The 21209-nt window shown below is 40.6% G+C and overlaps 2 protein-coding genes across 11 annotated transcripts in view; one reads left to right on the top strand and one right to left on the bottom strand.

Moving 5' to 3' along the window:
* Positions 1 to 21209, bottom strand: part of LOC143904325 (uncharacterized) — a 198347-nt gene that overhangs the window by 69545 nt on the left and 107593 nt on the right. The gene's annotated exons all lie outside the window — the stretch shown is intronic.
* Dysc (whirlin protein dyschronic) overlaps positions 1 to 21209 on the top strand; it is an 82813-nt gene that overhangs the window by 628 nt on the left and 60976 nt on the right. For 7 of the 9 annotated variants that reach the window (XM_077418808.1, XM_077418804.1, XM_077418803.1 and 4 more), the window contains exons 2-3: positions 18191 to 18569; positions 19079 to 19485. In XM_077418808.1, the coding sequence (XP_077274934.1) occupies positions 18226 to 18569; positions 19079 to 19485 (751 nt within the window). In that variant the 5' untranslated portion in view covers positions 18191 to 18225. The remainder of the gene's footprint in view (positions 1 to 18190; positions 18570 to 19078; positions 19486 to 21209) is intronic. The other 2 variants (XM_077418807.1, XM_077418806.1) reach the window with 1 other exon arrangement.

Here is a 21209-nt window from a genome sequence, read left to right as displayed (position 1 = left end):
TCTTGCTCGGTTTCTTTCTCTCTCCCCCCTCTCCTCTCTCTCTCTCTCTCTCTCTCTCTCTCTCTCTCTCTCTCTCTCGCTGTCTCTCTTTTCGTCTCGGGGATGCTCGGCAAATCGAGCGCCAGTCGCGGCGCCCGTTCCTCCGGAGAATCCGCGATTATGATATCCGCGAGAATGTACAAACGCGTCAGTCGTCACGCGAGCTGCGGCGTTTGCAATTGGCTTCGCGTTTCTTGCCCGAGGACGAGGTCGCGAGCAGCAGGTGTTGCCTTGAAATGTATTACCTCCCTAATATGAGCCATGCACCTTTCTTCCCATCAGTCCGTTTACTAGAGTAAGATTAGTTCTGACCCTGGAAAAAAAATATGAAACTCGTCTGGGGAAGTTCGCGACGTTGAAGTAAAACCGTGACATCGCGATACTCGCGCGGTAATCCGAAAAAAGGCCGACGAGGGGATTGAGGGAACAGTTTTCTTAGCGGCAAAGTTAAGAGAGACCTTTTAAAGGTAAAGACTTTAAGGGTAAAATTGTCGAGATTAGTTTCTTCCGATGTCGGGGGCTCTTATTGTCGGAATGTCCAACAGTGAAAATCGAGTTTACACGATAATTGGCTTGGTGTAGCATCAGGTGTTGCCTTGAAAAATATTGTCATTGGCAATAAACCGCCTCTAGAAGCTAGGATTGTGACACCTTAGAAATGTAGAGCTAATCGGAGTAAATGTGAGACGAATGTGTCTTATATGTTTCGATATTATCCTTTGACGCGGATCCGTAACTGTTAGCTATACTCTCAAAGGACATAATTGTCGGAGGAGGGTTCCCAAGGCCTGTTTACGGCACCCTTCGAAATTGAATCAAAATGACTGGAATCACTTCCTTATACCCTTGGAAGTAATATTTAGTCAATTCCAGTCTGAAGAAGTATTTAGAGTGTATAGGGGAGAGTTGGATATTACCGAGTCCCTAAGAACTGAAGCATATATCTAAGCTCAGAAATGCTACAAAGAAACAAAATGTGCAGTTTTAGATAGGTAATTTATTTGGCTATCCATATATCATAGCAATAATGTTAAAAGTTAAACACAAACTGAAATATTAACAATTTTCCAAAAAATGAGAAAACGCGGTATTACCGAACTGGTCTGATAATATCATGCCTATAAAAATTACTCTGGCTTCAGCCAGTGACATGAAGTAGAACACAATAACAAAATGTTTTTTTTATATTTATGCATTAATATCGTTTAGTAGGTATGTACCTACATATAAAAATAAGTGAATGTGTTAACAAGTAACGATCATTATAAATTCAAATCAAAACTTAAGCAACGATCTTTTATGTAAGCACCTTACATTGTAAACTAAAAAGTCTTGGTAACTCTTAACACACAGTTATCGTTATACCTAATGTTTATAAATTGCAAAAACAACTTTAAAATTTTACCAGTCTCCAAAATTCAATCAGTCTCAAAATTCCAACTTTGGGCGCGAAATTATCAAACTCAATTATTTTACTTTACAACCTTAAAATATATAGAAAAGAAACGCGTGTTTTTTTTTTCTAAAATCATTTTGGAACCTAATTTTATAGTGTTTTAGCCTATCAAATTCGTCAAGTTTATTTCTCTAATGTAACTATTATGTTACTCCCTCTTATCGAAACTACCAGCAAAATTGCAACAAATAAGCAGAGAAGCTTCCAGAGCGCACTGTGTTTACATGGACGGCCGGAACGCATTGGACGGTGCATGCGGGTGGGGTATTTCGTGTTACTCAGTATATTAACATCATTGTAGGCGCGTAATACAAATAGTTATTGAGTTAAACAATGGCGCGGAATTGTCAACCGCACGGTAATATTTAACTCTCCCCTACTTAAAGTATACATGGTGCATCAGCGCGCCCGTATCAAGCATTTCTTTGGAAAACTAAAGCCCCGGTGTCCACGATGCAAGAATTGTGTCCAAGTTTCGGTTTAAGCCAATGAAACTGCTACTTTTCTGTAAGAGCTGCAAGTTGATTGGCTTAAATCGAAACTTGGACACAGTTCTTGCATCGTGGACACCGAGCTTAAGCGATTTTTGAGAAAAATGTTCCAGATAAAAGTTGTATGGTTTCAAAGGGGACATAAGATGGTATCATTGATTTTGACCTGATAGTCATTTGAAGGTCACGCGAATGTCGATTTCAATGTTTTATATAGAACCCCCTATTTTTACATATCTTGTAGCTAATCTCGAGAGGTTTCCAAAACACACTATCGTAGATCACGTAGAAACACCTTATTACAAATACTTCTGAAAGAAATGACTGACATATTTTCTGCCGCAAGGCTAAATACGAAGTTTTGAAAAGAACTGTTTTAAGAACTGTATACACCTTTTTGAGCAACTACGATCCCTTAAGCTTTTAATTCAATAGACCAGGTTCTGCGTATGTCCATGGCCTTATATCGGACCCTATCTCACATCTTAATGTCAGAGATACACAAAATGCGTGTACTTCCGTTTAGGCTGGAATTGACTAAATATTACTTCCAAGGGTATAAAGAAGTGATTCTCCAGCCGTTTTGGTCCAATTTTGAAGGGTGCCGAAAACAAACCTCAGAGACCCTCCTTCCTCTGTAAATGTAAAGTAGACTCGAGACGGATTTATAAAACGCTGAGATAAATTCCATCTCGACAAACACGCGACGCATGATAAAATCTTGGTTCTTGCGAATCCTTGATTTTGTGAAATAAACCTTCTCGTAGAATTAAAGAGCTGAGATTAGTTCGCTATATCACATAAAAGCATCGGGCCATTACGTAGCTTTGTTGTCGCCGTAATTCCAATCAATCCTAAATGCCAAGATTCGAGGTTGGCGGACGGCGGTTGCCTTGAAAAATATTGCGTCAGCTCTGACGCCGCTAATAACCTATTCCAGGAGGCGAGATTACCCTACTCCCTAAAGACGTAATACTAGCTCTCGTATAATATCCGAGCTCAGAAACTGGTTAAAACAAATACAAACACAAACACAAACACAAACACAAACACACCCACGCAGAGAAACGTCTCAAAGATATGTGAGGTCGCCTGAAGAACGGTATAAATTTGATAGTTTTTCGGATTTATTTTTCTTGACGTCTTTCGCTTATTTACACAGAGCATCCTATTGTTCCTCTTATCGTTCTCGTTCCTCATCGATCCCTCTGCCGATCCAGTCGATCTTACGGAAAACCGCTGACGCGAGTTGGCGGTCCGTTAAAAATTTGATAGGGTTGAGGGCGGTTCCTGGGCTCGGCCTCGACCAAGAAGAAAGAGGTAGAGGCTGTGCACAATCCCCTCTTCCCCTCCCTGCCTCCCCTCTCTCTCTCTCTCTCTCTTTCTCGTAACACTTTTCAGCCCTCGACCTCGTGGCCGAAGATCGATCCCCGGTGGTGACGTGCTGCGTGAGCACACCCTCGTGGAAAAAAGCGGTCGCTCGGTCGCGTTAATAACTAATAACGACGACGGCCGCAGTGTATGCGCGTATATGCAGAGGAGTCCGACACGCGACGGCACCTTCTTTCGCTTATCCGGGGCGTCACGATGCTCGCTCACTCGCTCGCTCGCTCGTTCTCTGCGAGCGCACGAGCACGTGCCACGTGAACGTAAGCGAGAGAACGACGTAAGACGGCAGAGCAGCTTGCTGAGAGCGGAATGGAAAGAGATAGAGCGAGGAAGAGCCATCGCTGACGAATTGCGGGATGACGGAAGCGTTTATTTGGTAACGCACGTGGAGGCGATCTTCCTCGTCGAAGACAAAAATAGCTTTCCATTAACGAAAACGTCGGCGGTGTTCGTCGAGTAGTGCTTGACCTCCGTGAGCGATTAAAGGAAAAAGAGGCTTCCGCTCGGCTAGTCGCACACTACGAGGGATCGATGAGAATCGTTTATTCCGTAGTTAATTAACAAGTAGTCTCTTCACTCTTGTACAATCTTCATTCGAAGCGAATAACTTTGATTACCGAGACACCCGATTCTCAGCTTTGAAAGTGATGATCGACCTCGTGCAGTAATTTTCAACGAGGAACGTCGTCCTGCCTGTCGCCCATTTCCGATCACATTCCTGGAGAGAGAGAGACAGCTTGAATGTGCTGCGAATAATTTAAATTGCCCGTATAATCCGCGGCGCGTACTTACAAAACAGCTCGTTTATTTGACGTTTGATGATTAAGATATTACGCGGATGACACGCTGGAGTGCTCTTCGAGCATTCGATAAGAGATTGAATTTTAAAAGCATGAATCAATTATTTTTTATGGTGTAATATACAACAACAAAAAATTTTATATTGAAAATACATCAGCTATGTGATAAAATTTTAATAAAAACAATTTTTCTTAATTAGGCATCACATATTGAGTAACTCGCTTTTTTAATAAATTATTTACTTAACCTCTCGAAATGCATTTTTTTGAAATAATGAAAAAAATTCTCTTTATTGTGCCACGTGTGTGATATAAAATGTTCATACAAATTTCAAATGTTCATGTATAATTCTGCTAGACTGTAACTTCAGAAATCGCTCGGAAACTTTCCTAAAAGCGCAAGGGATTTCAGCGCAAAACAGATAACTTGTTTGATATTTAATTATTAAGATGTTATGCGAACGACACACGCTGGAGTGCTCTCCGAGCTTCCAATAAGCAAAAATCATCAATGATTTTTTTGTGGTACATAAAATATAAACAAAACATTTTATATCCAGCTATGTCACGAGATTCTAATGAAAACAATTTTTCTCAATTAGACGTCATCAATAGCTTTCTTAGTAAATTATTCAACCAATCTCCCGAAATGTTATATTCATTTTTCAATTTAAAATAATAAAAAAAAACTTCTTTATCGTGCCACGTATATATGATGTAAAATGTTCATAAAAAATATAATTCTGTAGGTAGTATCGTGCTAGATTGTAACTTCGGAAATTGCTCAGGAACTTTCCTAAAAGCGCACGGCATTTCTACAAAATATATCGTTTGTTTGATATTTGATTATTAAGATATTACTTGGATGACACGTTGGAGTGCGCTCTTCGAGCATTCGATAAGAAACTGAACTTTAAGAGCAAGGATCAATGCTTTTTCATACGTTACGATATGAAAAACCGTAAACAAAAAATATATTATATTGGAAACACATCAGCTACATGACGAGATTCTGACAAAGGCGAGTTTTCTTAAATTATAACATTATTAGATAGCTCGCTTTCTCAATAAATTATTCAATCAAACTGTCGGTTTTCGAGATGTAATACGAGATGTATCGTGTAATTTAAAATAATTAAGAAGATCTTCTTCATGCCACGTGTATGATAAAATGTTCATACAAATTGTTCATAAAAAATGTAAAATTCTGTGAGCAGTGGCGTAGTGGCATGCTGGACTGTAACTTCGAAAATCGCTCGGAAACTCTCCTATATAGGAGCGCGAGAGACCTCGCATCAATAATTTAAGAGGCGTACGTTTCCTGCGTTATGTATACACGTCTAGTGTGTGCGACAAGTGCAACAAACTCAACGACGCCCTCGTTCTTTTTTTTCCTCCACTTTGTTCGGTTTCGCTCTCTCGCAAGGAATGTATTAAAGGGCGGCTTGAATACGCGGCTCGGCCGAATGTCGGGTTTATATACATGGCACACGTGGCACACGCGCGTAAACGCTATAAATGTAACTTGGACAGTTCCGACCCTGTCCCGTTCGATCGCACAGTAAATTCTGAATACACGCGTGACAGTCACCGCTAACCGTCACGGGAAATTGGTTTCAATCCCCGCGTTCCCTCCCCGCTCGAGGCTCGCCCCTCGCAATGAAATGCCATCGATCGTTCCGCGTATATTTCCAATAATAAAAAAAAAAAAAAAGATCTTTTCCCGCTCGTAAACTGTTTTGTAAACTAGAAAAATTGGCAATAAAAGAATGTGGAATTTAAGAAAACGTTTACTTTCAAATTTTGAAGGAAATTATAGAAATGATCTTCTCGACTTAATAATCGATTTTAAACTCTTGTGCATATTATATTTTATATTTATTTTCTATTTTTATATATACATGCTTTATTTTGTGTTTCATAAACAATAGCAATAATAAGTACTTTCAAATATTTGTTAAGCATTTATTATTATTTACATAAAACTGCAAATACATGGAGGAATAGAAATAAATGCATAGTAAATATAACGTGAACGCCAGATGTGTAAAATAAATACGCATAAATTAATAAAATATGCTACTACTACATAAATATTTCCTCGAATATTAAAGTTGATATAAATAACAAATGCAAAAATGTTTTTAATCGCCTATACAGTTCTCAAAAAGATTCAAAGATTTAGAAGAAATTTTCAAGATTATTTTTAAAATTTACACTTTATATTGGAAAGCAATATGAATCTATATTATATTGTACATACATTCCATGTTATAATTTCTACAAAATGTATATTAAAAGTTAGCAGTCATAAATTAGTGTAAATAAATCTAATTTCATTTTGACGGTACTGGAAACATTGAAAAAAATCTTTAAATAATAATAATCAACATCGCAAAAAATTTAATCACAATAAAAGTAGTTACACATTCAAAGATAAAACTACATAAAGATTAGTCTATCTATATAAACTTGATCTTTGAAGTTCACATAATTGCCGAAATTTTTCTTTCTCTTATTTACGTCGATGCCGACGCATCATTTACCGTGTCATTTTTATCCGCGTTTCCTGAAAGAATCCCTCCGTCATCCTTCGTGAATCCGAGAGCGAAGGGTCGACGAAGCGCGTGACGCAAAAATAAGTCATTGTGGACGACGCCATCATTGATCGCGTTGCTTATAAATGTATCTCCCTGTATTATTAATAGATAGATTCGCCGGGGCGTTTATATTCATGATTATCGAATGCATCGGCTCGCGGACTGCGCCGGCGATTTCGGGCAATTTTCCCTCCGAATCCGCCGCGAGTGCGCGATTTCTGGTACTATACCCTCTCCGTACGTTTATCGAATATCGTCAGTTTATTCAAAGGATTCACGTTTTCGCACACGATTAATTAAATTGCCGCGCCACTTCACCGTTAAAAAAAAAATTCAATGATTAATACGCAACGTGCTCGACATACGAGAATGCTTAAATGCGAGTTCTATATGATAAATACGCGCCGGCGATCGCGATCGCGATATCGTGATCGAAATAAATTACTTCAAATGCTTTCGAGCTAAGTGCAATTCAGGGGGAGGGGGGAATTCACTTAGCGTTGCGGACACACGTTTCGTGAATATTCAACATTGCGACGTGCACGTGCACCGCCACGCAATGCGGTAGCAATTCGCGACGTTGGCGCGCTAACGCGAGAACCGGGAAGAAAAAGGGGGAATGTAAGGGAGTGATGTAAGGGCTCGCGTGGAAAGACGTTGACTATTTTTTCTGAGTAACGTACCGTAAGCGTACCGCTTTTTACGACTGGCGTGACGCGAAATGGGAAAAGTTAACGATTGCCGCACGCTAATGGAGAACATTGCGTTTAGATAAAACGTTAGTGGCGTGTGTGGGAAATATTATTGCTTGTCTAACAATTGCGCGGGCTCTCAAACTTGTTTTCCACCATTCTCAATTCTAGATAACTAAAATTAATGATCGTTATACCAGCAGCCGAATCAAATCTTCATTTAATTGAAATTTTTGAAGCATGTATAAAAAATACAGTCATTTATATACATATATATATATATATATATATATATATAATGAGATACTTATTTTATGTCATTCCACAGCCATATGCTCATATTTATTTTAATTCTGCAATTATTACATTATTCATCTGCCGTTATTCATTTTGCGTCACAAATTTCGTTATTAATAAATTATCTCATTATAACATCATTCTATTTATTTTTCACATTTGCTTCTTTTATCTCTCAATACAACGCGCTGTATTTAATATAATTAATAGAGCGTAAAGAAAATAACAGTTTCGGTTGAAATTTATATCGGGTTCATGAACAACCTTCCGCGCCGCTTACATATTTTACGTTAATTTCCTCTCTGGTTTCCAATATTTCGGTATATATTTGTTCCCGTAGATCCGCCTGTCGAGATAGCGGCAACGAGAGAGCAAATTCGATTAAAAGAACGGCGAAAAACGGCGAGGCGTATCGAAACATATTCATAAGCTGCCACGCGACTGCAGCCATTTATTCCCGCGAAGCAGGTGTTCCTTTTGCCCGCGTCAGATACCGATCTCGGTTCGTGACCAATTCGCTTTTCACACCTCATCGAGCTCGTTCTTACTCGGAGCGCCGCGCTGCCGAAATCTCGCTCGGAGAGCGAACCAGCCGGGGCGTGGAAATTGACATTGTTTCTACTGAATATATATATACACACGTTTCGCTCGTATAAGTTTCGTTCGAGCTGTATATACATATACAATCTTCAAAACTTAAAAAAAAACTCTTAAAAAAATATGGAAACTCAAGTACGGGAACGAGTATATAGCAAAGTAGGTTTTCTCGCGAGAGACGCGCGCGGGTCGAGGGAGGGAGGGACGCCCCGAGGAATCCTGCAAATCATCCCCCTCGAGCGGTGCCCTTGGCTGGTCGGCGTTCGTGACTGTGTTATAGCACGCACGTGGCTATTGCACGAAACGCGGAAGGCTGGTCAGGTCAGGCTCGCCCGTCGCCGGCGGTTCGTGTTGCATATTGCACAATCGCGCAATGCCAGGGCGACCTGGGTTCGATAGGACGACCTGTGGTGTATTTATAGGCGACGTGTGTATACACACCGGCCATCGGCCGCGCATAACCCGCGCGCACAATTTGCACAAATTAAACCCGATCACATGTTTCGGTCGGGTGATCCGTGAATTCTGTCCCCGATTGCATCTCCGATGCGCTATTCAATTCCTCGCCTTAATCGCGAGCTTTATGACATTGGTTACGATCGGGTTAGCGTGTCGCGACTGCTCGAAAATTTAAGAATTTTATCTAAATTAATTTTGTGTCTATAAAATACTTGTGTCTCGATTTAAAAATTATATCTTTACCAGTCTTTTCGTGAGAACTTTGAAAAGAAGGGAATCTTCACCCAACGCCAAAGTATATCCATATGGAACATTCTTATTTGTAATAATTAATGACACAATATTTTTATTAATTACTAAGCTAATCAATTTAAATTAATAATAAACACTTTAGAAATATTTAATATCGGGAGTCTATGTAAAGAATGCAATTCCAATTTCCATCAAATGTCAGACGAAAAAATCGACATGGCCATTTATAGATTTACACACATTTAGAATTCTAAATTCAGCGTCTTATCGTCGCGTAAATATTTCAGGGCTCGGTTTGTAACAATTATTAAACAAACGATCGATGTCAACAAGGACAGTTGACAGGGGATATATCGGTCAAATAAGTGTCGTCTACTGTTGCGGCGCAGCAGCGCCTGCAGTCGCAATATTTCACGGCGGGGTAGCGAGGGGGAGCAGGGGATGGAGGCGCGAGGGCACGCCCGACCTAACATAATACTGCGCTCGCAGTATTATGCGCCGGCGGGAGTGCATATACGTGCGACGAGGCTTATAGGTGTATGTATACAGAGTAAGCGCCGGCTCGCCCGATATACGCACGATCGCGCCGCGTGTCGCTTCGGTTTCCGCGGAAATTTCCGTGGAAAATTCATGTCGTTTCCACATGTCGCGACATGCGGGCCGCCCACCTTCCCGTCCCCCTTCCTACTCCACCCCCCCCACCCCGTCGAATGCAATATCCGCCGAACGGCATCCGGAATTACTCCTTTTTGACGTGCACGCTCGGGGGCACGCTTGCGGGAGACATGCGTTTTCCGCGTCGATTGCAGTTCCGGGCGAGTCGACAGTCGGATTAAATATATATATCTCGCTCTCGAATTCGCCTTTTAATTCAACTTCCGCGAAACGCCACTTTCTGCCCTCACCCCATTAAAACTTACAGATGCAGATTTCGTTTGTAGAAAGATTATTTGCTGTGTGTGTGCGCGCAAAGCGTAAGTTAAACTTGTTATTTATTTATTATAAATTAGTCATTAAAAGTGTAAAATTAATTACATACATTTTTTTATCAAATAAATATAAAATTTATTTATATAAAAATATATCCAGAGACTTATCTCGAATTCGAATTGTGGGAAGGATGCTTCTTTCAGTTGCACTTTGACACGCTGGAAATTTAATAAAATTTAATTGAATTCAAAGCATCATATGAAATCCATGAACACCTCGAGAAAGCGGATCAAAATTCTCCTAATTTTAATTAATTTTCTCAGTTTCAGGACAGTCTGGAGTAATCGGACGTCCGCGTTAATTCCGTATTCCACGTGGCAATTGAGGCTGCGCGCCTTAATGCGCGCACTTAACTGTATCCGATCGGCTCCTTTATCGGAAACGGTGCCTATGAACCGGGATTATTTTTAGAACAACCGGTATATATACGGTCAATAGAGCCGATGGCGGCCATGCTCGATGTGACGTGGCAGAGTGCGGATAAAAAAATTGTTAATTAACTCAAACAAGTTACAAACTATCGACCGAATCACTGCGAAATTCAACACGCCTCGCGTTTCTACGAGGCTCGATAGATTTTTTTCGGGAGAAAGATATTAAATCTGTGAGTTATATTCAGAATGCAATGGACTTATTGGAATTATAAAAGACGAAAAATTAGAAATGCATTCTAAAAATACAGACTGGATAAAATATATAGACAGACAAAGTAGCAGAACTCATAAATAGAAGTCATATATTTAAGTATAGTTTATATTTATATTTTCATTAAAAATGAGTAATATAGATTTAATGATTTTTTTTTTGTATTATGCTCAAGAAGTAATAAAAGTAGTGAAAAGAGTAAAAAAGGTCGCGCTACAGGATTTCATGGTTAAATATAGCTGGGACTTAAATGAAAGAATTTAATAGGTACATAAGAGAACCCACCGCCGCAGTCCTTTTTCATTTGATCTTTTTTCAATAAATGAGAAAGAGAGAGAAAGAGAGAGAAAATACTGTTATCGCACTCCTTCGAAATATTATCTAAGAATCAACGTCCTTATTTCGCCCGGTCTTGAAAAACCGAGAATAGCGCGCACTCTCTGAAAGGATTAGCCGCAATCACAACGCCGGGCAATTGTGACGTGACAGGAATGTAACGCAATTGAACAGGAGCGAGAGCGCGAATTCGAGATTCCGGCGAGCCGCGTACGTGGAGCATCCGGTGGCGCAGCGCGCGCACGCCGCGCAATTCGTGTCCCGCGCGCTGCGCGCCTTTTCGCCGTTGCACAATGCGGCGCGATAAATAAATTCCTCGTGAACCGTGAACGTTTAACAAGCCACCGAAACACAACACCGCGGATATGGTGCGCGAGTCCCGCGGAGGATAATAGACACGTATAGCGCTCTTTTTATTCTTTGTGAAATTCAGTGTGTCGATTTTTGCTAGCGGAAATGTCGCGACGTATTAAAAGAGTTTCTCTCTGTCTAAAAACCGCGACGACGTTTAGAAAGTAAATTTTTCTGTCCAGATAATATTTAAAATGCTGTACAATTTATCTTGTATAATATTAAGTGTTAAGGTATTAATTTATATTCCGTGCAATTAAAAAGAAAAGAGAGGAAGAGAGACAAAGGGATGAATATACGACGCGTTATTCTCCCGTGTTAAATGGGATGAATTTTATTCCACCGCGTCAGATATATGTATAACTTCATTTTGATGAAATTTACATTTCTTTGAGCACGCCCGACGGATACGTCCCGTTTTGCATAAAACGCGATTCGGCCGCGCAGTCGACTCTTTTAGCGGAACGTTATAAATGGTCCTCGTCACTCGGTCGGCTCGGCCGGACCAAAATGTAAATTTTTTCAACGATTTATCGACGTGACCGTCATATCGAATGTCTTTTTCGCGTCGTGTCGCGTCCCCCGCAAAGTGTAATCGATAGGTACGTATTGTATATTGGCCGCGGGAACGGGATATACACTGAAAAATCGCGCTTTTATATATCGTTCGCATTGCCGCGCGCGCATGGCCGCGCAACTTTAAAAGGAAATAGGACGACGCGACGCAACGCGCGCGCAAAATGTATTGCGCCACCTTTCACCTTTTGTCGGGCGACGCTTTTAGTTATCGTCCGCCACCGCCCGAAATTACACCCATCCCGGGGAGGGGAGGAAGGACAATACCTCGATAAATTCGTTTCGCGTACACCGGCGTACACGCCATCCGAATTCTAAACACGCGCGACTCGCGTAATGTTTTAAGTCGTATATATACGAGAACCACACGTGGTGGTGCTACGGGGTCCAATTTAATACCCGTTTTCTCGAAAAATTGACACGTCTCGATCTCAATTCTAACATGCAAAAACTCGTATTTCAAATTTTATGACTAACTAGAGATTTATCTCCTGCTATACCTTCTCTTATCTTTCCCTACTTTGTATTTCATCGTTATTTGTCGTCAGAATTTTAGTTTGTTCCCAGTTTTCTATTAGTTTTTTTAAGTTAAATTTCAATATAAATACGCCAGTCGACGATGCGTCCTTCTATTACACAGAATTTTTCACGTAGGCGGAGAGTAAATCTCGGAAAGAATCTCTCTAAAAAGTAGAAAAAAAAGCGAGTCCATCTTGGCATCGGCGAGCCAACTAACATAAGCTCCGCAATCGTGTTGCTCTACCGCGGCCTCTAATCGCGGGAGGCACGTATACATACGTGTACTATAACCGTCGAGTACAGTAGCAAAGTTACATCAGCGGTCGCGCGGCGCGGCGCGGCGCGGTGCGACGCGGCGGGGTCCGAGGGGAATGAAATGGAGAGGTGCCGACTGAATGAAGCCGGCTTCAGGTGTTCGGCCGCAGTATTGATCGGCCCACCCTCGTATGTACATGACGGAACACACGATACAGCGGCCCTCACCGCAGCCCACCCCTCTTCGCCGTCTCCTCCTCCTCTAGCCGGTGATCGCCGCAAGAGCTAGGGGCGACTTTCAACTCCCCCCTTCCTCCCCCTTCTCTCTTCTAGCCGGTGGCAAACAAGCGTTTCTCAGTGTCAAGGTTGGCACGGACTGCCCCTCGCGGTAGACGAAATGTCTTGATTGTCAGCGCGGAGTGATGATGATATTAAGAGATACCTATACTGCGCGTTAAATCTACTCGGAAACCCCCGTGACCTTTTCGCCTTTCGTAGGGGGCGACTTGATCTCCGGGACTCGTATTAAAGTATTCCCCGGCCGGGAAGAGAAACGACCGGACTTAAATCTTGAGGCGAATGCTGGGAGCAACACGACTTTATCATTCCCACTTCGCGAAATGTACTATGATACTTATCTAAAATGTGAATAACAAATTTTGGAAATAGCATGAAGATATAGTCAAAACCCTTTAGAGGGAATAGCATTTAAGTACAATTGTTTTAACTGTAATAAAATTGTAGTGATTTGTATGTACATAAACGCTGTTGTGTTTTATTGTGAAGCTGATGTAAAATACAGTACCTAGTCGCATGTTTCGAAATACTTCGTGTTATAATTGCGTGATGAAGCAAAACGCGAGCGATTTAATTTTGCGAAATAATAATTTCACTTTTTTATGCAAATTAATAGTTTTGCACTAGAATATAAAAGTGAATTTATTTTATTTAAACTTATATTTTAACATATTTGGCAAACATAAGCTTAATTAAACTTCAATATTAATTTTTTTATTCTTAAAGAAAGTTTGTTTCACACTACCCAGAATTAATTTCCTCATCCATATCAAAAATTATTTCAACGTTAATTTACCTGCTCTAAATATCGACTTCTCTAAGTTGATCGAAGAACTCGTAAAAAAAGCGACTCGGTTGAACACCCAATATACAGAGCTATCGGTTTATCAGCGATTATCTCTAGGACCAACTTCGAACTTTCTTCCGGCGATAACGGAAGACTTCCTTAGGCCATTAAGAAAGTCACAGTTGGGTTTATCCCAGAAAATGATGTCATTATACTGCGACCGCGGCACCATACACGGCAGGCCTCACGTTAAAGATCTCATCTAGGTGATATCCTCACCCGACAATCACGACAAGGAAGTTTCCGCCCGCGACGGATTTAATTGTCCCGTTATTCCTGCTCCGCAGGAATCGATAGCGTAATCGGTTCATGTCACGGCAGAGCCCGATGATAACAACGGAAAAAAATTACGATCGATCGCGGGGGTAAAAATAAATCGCGAATATATTCGTAGATGCGTTCGCGTGGAGTACGATTCAATAAACGGCCCAAGACGCGTAAAAAAAAAATCTGAATTACTTATTTGAGCGCCCCTTGTGGAGCGTCGTTTGGACATTAAACCGTAAATTCTACTAAGTACACATCAGGTATATTCGCACACAACAGTAAAGTTGCCAATTCATGAGACGCTGAAAATAAGCGTCAACAAGGTGATTTCGCTTTGACGCTGTAGCGTCAAAGAAATAAAGTTGAATTTGTTTAATATTCAGCGTCGTCGCGCTGAATCGTCGTTAATCGTCCCAGTACAATCAAACATAGACTTCGAAAAACATAAAATATTAATTATTTTCAAGTAATATCTCTTCAAGTAATAATATTTTATAGATATATAATATATATATATATAAATAAAAGATATTATTTCAGAAAATTTTTGCTTGCTGAAAATGAGCGTCGAGCGTCAACGTGAAAAGGCACCTTAACAGATTACACGATTAGATTACCACGGTTTGGTCACGTCGCAATGTCTGTAGGAAATATTTCGTCGTTTTTTTTGCAGCAAAATACAGATTTAAAAAAATTCAGGGAGATTTTTCTGTAAAGGAAGAGGTTCCCTAAGGCCTGTTTTCGGCACCCTTCAAAATTGGACCAAAATGGCTGGAATCACTTCCTTATATCCTTGGAAGTAATAGTATAAGTATAAGTCAATTCCAGCCTAAACGGAAGTATTTAGAGTGTATACTATCGCGTTTGTCGTAACCAGGTCCCTGGGTACGCGCATACACGCATTTTGTGTATCTCTGACATTAAGATGTGAGATGGGGTCCGATATAAGGCCATCGACATAAGCAGAACCTGGTTTATTGAATTAAAAGCTTAAGAGATCGTAGTTGCTCAAAAAGGTGCATACAGTTCTTAAAACAGTTCTTTTCAAAACTTCGTATTTAGCCTTGCGGCAGAAAATACGTCAGTCATTTCTTTCAGAAGTATTTGTAATAAGTGTTTCTACGTAATAGTGTTTTGGAAAACTCTCGAGATAAGCTACAAGATATGTAAAAATAGGAGGTTCTATATAAAATATTGAAATCGACATTCACGTGACCTTCAAATGACTATCCAAGGTCAGACCAATGACACCATCTTATGCCCCCCTTGAAACCATATAACTTTTATCTGAAACATTTTTCTCAAAAACGCTTAGTTTTCCAAAAAAATGCTTGATACGGGCGCGCTGATGCATGGCACCATGTATACTTGAAGTATACACTCTAAATACTTCCGTTTAGGCTGGAATTGACTAAATATTACTTCCAAAGGTATAAAGAAATGATTCCAGCCATTTTGGTCCAATTTTGAAGGGTGCCGAAAACAGGCCTTAGGGACCCTCCTTCGTTTACCTTGGTTTCTTCGAAAAATCATGCTGAAAAGGCGTGAACGACTTTAGCGCATCAAAGTTTTTCTACGTGAAAGAATTTCATAGTTTTTTTTTTACGGAAAGGAGACGAGAATCGCATATCAATATTTTTCGCACACACATGCATTGATTGCCGCGCGAGAGAAATTTTTGCTTTTCTGTTTTTGGCGGAGAGAGCGATTTCCGAGAAAAGACCTCCGTAATAAAACTTTCAGTTGTTAACGTGGCATTTGAATGTCGAGGTGGTTTCTTCGCCAACATGAAAATGTCTCCCGGGAACTCGCGGTGTCTCCTGACTTATTTACGAGAATCTCGATCGATCTGTGGCCGACATCCCCCTGAAATTCAGGCCGCGGCTTTTACGTTTAAGCCGGCTTCGGGGGCACGAGTCAAGGATTGTGTATACTTATAATGTACTAGCTGCGGTTACCCGGGCTTCATCCGGAATTTTTCAATTAAAAAACGCCTTGGAAAACCAAGGGATAAAATCGGTAATCGCGGCGGTAAGTAAAATATCGAGGTTCTGTGTACATCGCGAGCGAGCAATCTCGAAATGCCCCAAAAACGCCCGGGTAAACCAAGGGATGATATCGCTAATCGGTAAGTGAAATATCGGAAAAGCGGAAATGACTCAATAGTGTGAAACTCGAATAAAAAAAGACCGGTTACGACTTGTTCAATCCATGAAAACATTTATGCGGTCCGATTTGAAATTAGAGGCATTTATAGTTATGATTCAAATTATCAATTTCATCCGAGAGTAATAATTGGGAAAATGGATGCAATATGTGATCATTGTCAAGCAAAAAAGTTTAAAACTTAAGCACCTATATAGAATGTGTTATTCATGCGGAAAAGTTAAACTATCGTCTTTAAATCAACCACCCGACACACTCCTTATGTTTGTCCACAATAAGGATATTGAAACATAAATAAAGTCGTTTGAAGAAAAACGACGCCCGGGTAACCAGCTAGTCTAATATAAGATTATCATTAAAAATTTGGATAAATGGAAAGTAAAATTTGCACATTCATGATTTTGCAACCTATATAGATAAGATTATCATTACAAATTTGGAGAGATAGAAAGAAAAGTAAACAAAGACTAATATTTAAAATACACCCTTACCTTTTTTCTTTGTCATACTCCTGCTTTCTTTCTTCTCTCTCTCTCTCTCTCTCTCTCTCTCTCTCTCTCTCTCTCTTTCTCTTTCTCTCTCTCTCTCTCGTCTTTGACCAAAAAAAACTGCAATAACTTTATTATATGCAAATATACTGTCAAAATATAATCGCTCGCGACAGCCACGAACTGAAGTGACTGTTGACATATAATATATGAAACCAGCAACTTATCCTACATAAAAAAAAATAAATTGTTATCAAAAAATAATACACATCGTGGCAATTAAACCCATCCTCGAAAAATTAATAAAATTTTTGAACCGGTTTTAACTAAATCGATAAATCGGTAGATTAATATAAAATTAAATTATTCCGGCTTCCAAAAAATCGGTAACAAAAAATTATACACTTTATAGCACTCCCCGGAAAATTCTACCTCTGTTTCATATATAATTCCTTAAGATTCGGTCAATTATTTCCCGAAAAATTAGAAAAATTAGAAAAATCGGTTTCTAGAAAATTGGTAACGAAAAACTATACACATCATGGCATTCCCCGGAAAATTCTACCCCTATTTCATATATACCACTTTTAAATTTAGTCCACTAACCGAATGAGTAGTTAAGCAAACATACATACACACCAATCCACAATAAACCGCCAAATTGCCCTATAGCACTCCTGAAATTTTAAGGAACATGTTGATATTTTTTTCAAAATCGGTCCAATAGTTTTTAAGTTAATAACGTTCAAACACACACCACCCGTAATAATTTTATATATTAGTATTGATTAATGTGTAAAAGCGCAAAGGTTTTTCTTCTGGAGGGACATAAAAAAATCATTAAGTATTCTTCGACAAAGCTGCCTACCCTAAAATTTTTATATCCGAAAGTTTCGGTATGACTAATTTTCCCTGGAACTTTTTTATTACCAACTGTGGTCCATTAGCAGATCACATTAAAAACTTTTATTATTATGAACTTCATGTTATCAATTATTAAAATATAATATCATACAGAGGAAAAAAAGGAAATTCTTAGATTTTAATTTAAAAAATTATACAAAATTGAATCCTATTGAGTTATCATTAATTATAAAAATTATCATAAATATAAAAATTTAATGTCTATTCCAAACAAACTTATTAAATTAAAAAATGTGAATTACATTAAGCTTTAATCAAACCAGATATAATTTGCAATCTCTCTGTCACTTTCTTTCTCAATTAAAACTTCTCAAATTAAAATTTTCCTATATTACTGAAACACAACGCGTGCGGTTCGTCTGCCACTAAAACAAATCGAGCTTTCCGGCGACTCGTCCGCGTATCTTTCGCCATGGTGATCGATTTCGCAATCGCGTGCTCGCTTGTTGTCCGGCAGGTGTGACCAAGGAGGAGCTGATTGCCAGCCGAGGCATGGCCAGCAGCACGGAGGACTACGGTTCCGAGCTGCAGGAACTGCAGTGGGGCGGCGGTAGCAGCCGGACGCCCTTCCTGCGCGGTGCCGACGGTTTTCACCACGTGCGTAGCGGCACCGGCGGCTACTACGAGGCCGAGGACCTCGAGCCCGTCACCACGAGTCGGCATCATGGCGGCCAGCACCGCGGCTACTATAGCCCGCCCGGCACCAGCTACACCATCGTCGAGAGGCCGCCCAGCGCGCCCCATCATCACTCCTCGCACGCGACCCCCTACAGATCGCACCGGGGTCGCGGAACCACCGGCGGCACCGGTGCCATCTCCCCGGAACAAGTGCTCAGGTACGACGCCCCCTCTCCGCGATAATGTCAATGACGAAAGGTGCCCTTCCGTGACCGTACGCGTCCGATGTGTATCAAAATCGGTTACACAAATCACTTTCAGAGATTGTACCCGACACGACACACCTTTTCTTTGAGACGTTATTTGTTTCGTAGTGCTCTCGGCTTATTTTATATACAATTCTAACTCGCAAATCTTTCGTTCTCTAAAAACATTTGGTATCATGGATTTTTGGCTCCCCATTTCTATATATACCAATGTAGATTAACTTTGAATTAAATTTAAATCCGGTTAATTGTTAGAATTAGAGAAGGATGAATAGTGAGTTGAACCGAGATTAAGTCAATCTGTATTGATAGAAATGGATGTTATAGTCGATTAAAAGTTTGTAGTGCCAATAACGATCTGACGAATACCTGCAAAATTCTTGCTACGAGGTTTTCAATTATTAACGTAACATATATATGAAACGTGATTAAATGACAATTTAATTCTCGATCTTCTTCAGGCTGTTCGGCAACAGCGTCGCGGAACGACGTCAAGCCGAGCGTAGATCGCCGGCATCGAGCCCGGCGAGCGTGACGGCGGCACGCGGCACGCCGACCACGTCCGGTGGCTCGCAGCAGCAACAGCAGCAGCAGCAGCAACAACAACAGCAACAGCAGCAGTCGTCGCAGCAGTCGCAGCAGCAGCAACAGCAACAGCAGGCCGGGAACGCCGGGAATCCGCCCACGTCGCCGATCTCGCAGCCGCTCAGTCTTCAGGAGCTCACCGTAAGGACAATCACCATGACGAGAGATCCGCCGGACTCTCACCATGGCTTTGGCATCTGCGTGAAGGGTGGCAAGGACGCAGGTGAGATCCGCAGTACCTTCAGGCTACCCCCGTCGCCGTACTTCGTGCCTCGAGAACGAGGTACTTTCTCTCCCCAGGAGTGGTTTTTAACTCTACTCAAAGTTTTCTTGGTTCTCCGCACTCCTCAAGTCGAATTTTTACGCCTCACCTTGGAGCGTCCGTGCGCCGCGCCGCGCGCCGTGGCGTACAGCGTCGCTGAATGCACCGCGAGTCGTCTGGCCGCCGCGAGATCCTTCGGGTCGTCTAACTGTAAAAGAACTCGACCGGCTTCCGCCACTCGGGGATTTTTCTCCAGCTCGGTAGAAATTCGTTCTACCGAGAAATCGCGCGAGAACGCGAGCTATGATATACTCGAAGATACAGCTCTGTCGGGCACCGTGCGGTTTATCCCGCACGGTGCCAACTCTGATATCACATTGGTGTCTTTAATTAACCTGCAGCTCTCTAAATTTGCGACGTCATATTCGGTACTGTAAATTATCTAGAGATTTCTTTTCTCTTTAAAAAGATAAATTATAATCTGTGATAACAAACATCTATATTTAGAGTACCTCAAATAAACTTTGACTATTACCTTGGTTTTACTATCGCAAATCATTTCCTCAGTTTTATGGCACCATTTCTGACGCTGTAAACGCGTATCTCCTCGCGATAAGTAGAAATCATTAAATAAAGATTCTAGACACGTAGAAATTTTACGATTCCAATAAGCTGTACTATTAAAAAAGTGCAATATACGTCGGCACGATCTAAGAATAGACTTTATCAACGTTCAACAGTCTGTTGATCTATCAATAGCTTGACTAATATATAATCTAATCTTTAGATACTTTATTTTGCGGTATCGAAGTTCTACGAAGCGATCGGTTTGCCAGATGACTCGCTTGTCACTTTATCGTTGCCAACTCGTTTCTTTGATTACTGTCTCTTTCTCGTGCTGCGTGCCTAAGTCACCACGGTTGGCACCCACATCGTGTCTCGACACCTTGCGCGTTTGTACGTGCTTCAGCATAAATCGTCCTTGCGCATCCGTCTTGTCCTCGCGATGAAATATATTGATATTAAACTTTTTCAGTACTCTAATACATATAACTCAACGATATAAAAAAGAAATCTATGACATTTCGATTTAAGATTATCAAATATATTCTTACTTTTCACACAGATTATATTTTAATTATACCTATATTAATTACATATATCAAATTTATAAAAAGAATGTGATTTTAGTTGATTTATCTAATTTCATATTTTCTCTCTAAAATCATAGAATGTTTGAAATTTTTATATAAACCGGTTAAATTTATATATTAATGATTAAATTCAAGGAATCAATCATTTTGATTCTAAAATAATTACTGTCCCCCCTTTTCTCTTTCTCTCTGCTCTACAATTAAATTGTGAATGTCCATTGTATTTATAATACGTGGGGATTCTAATTGATTTTGATGACCGCAGTGGAAAATGAATTCTCTCGTCGCGAGGACGATACTCGAGAGCGGGGGAAAAACATTTTCACGATCGTTAAGCATCGTTTTCCGCTACAGTGACGATTGTTTGCACGCGGTATTTCGGTAGAGAAGGAACGAGCGCGTTTTGCACAGACTCTCCCTCTTTCCTCTTACTTTTTTTTCTCCCCTTCGCGAGGGTGAAACTCCGGTCGGTTTGCCGTTCGATGGTCGACGCGATAACGAGCTATCGACCCATCGAAGCGCGATTGCGCCGGAAATCCGACGACCGGGGTCCGTGTCGTTTTTCGCCTAATCTTTCTGGAGAATTCATTC

This window comes from Temnothorax americanus, unplaced genomic scaffold, assembly GCF_048541705.1.
Source record: "Temnothorax americanus isolate GAGA-0224 unplaced genomic scaffold, ASM4854170v1 Scaffold50, whole genome shotgun sequence".
Classification (NCBI taxonomy): domain Eukaryota; kingdom Metazoa; phylum Arthropoda; class Insecta; order Hymenoptera; family Formicidae; genus Temnothorax; species Temnothorax americanus.
This window is presented reverse-complemented; position numbering and strand designations above follow the sequence as displayed.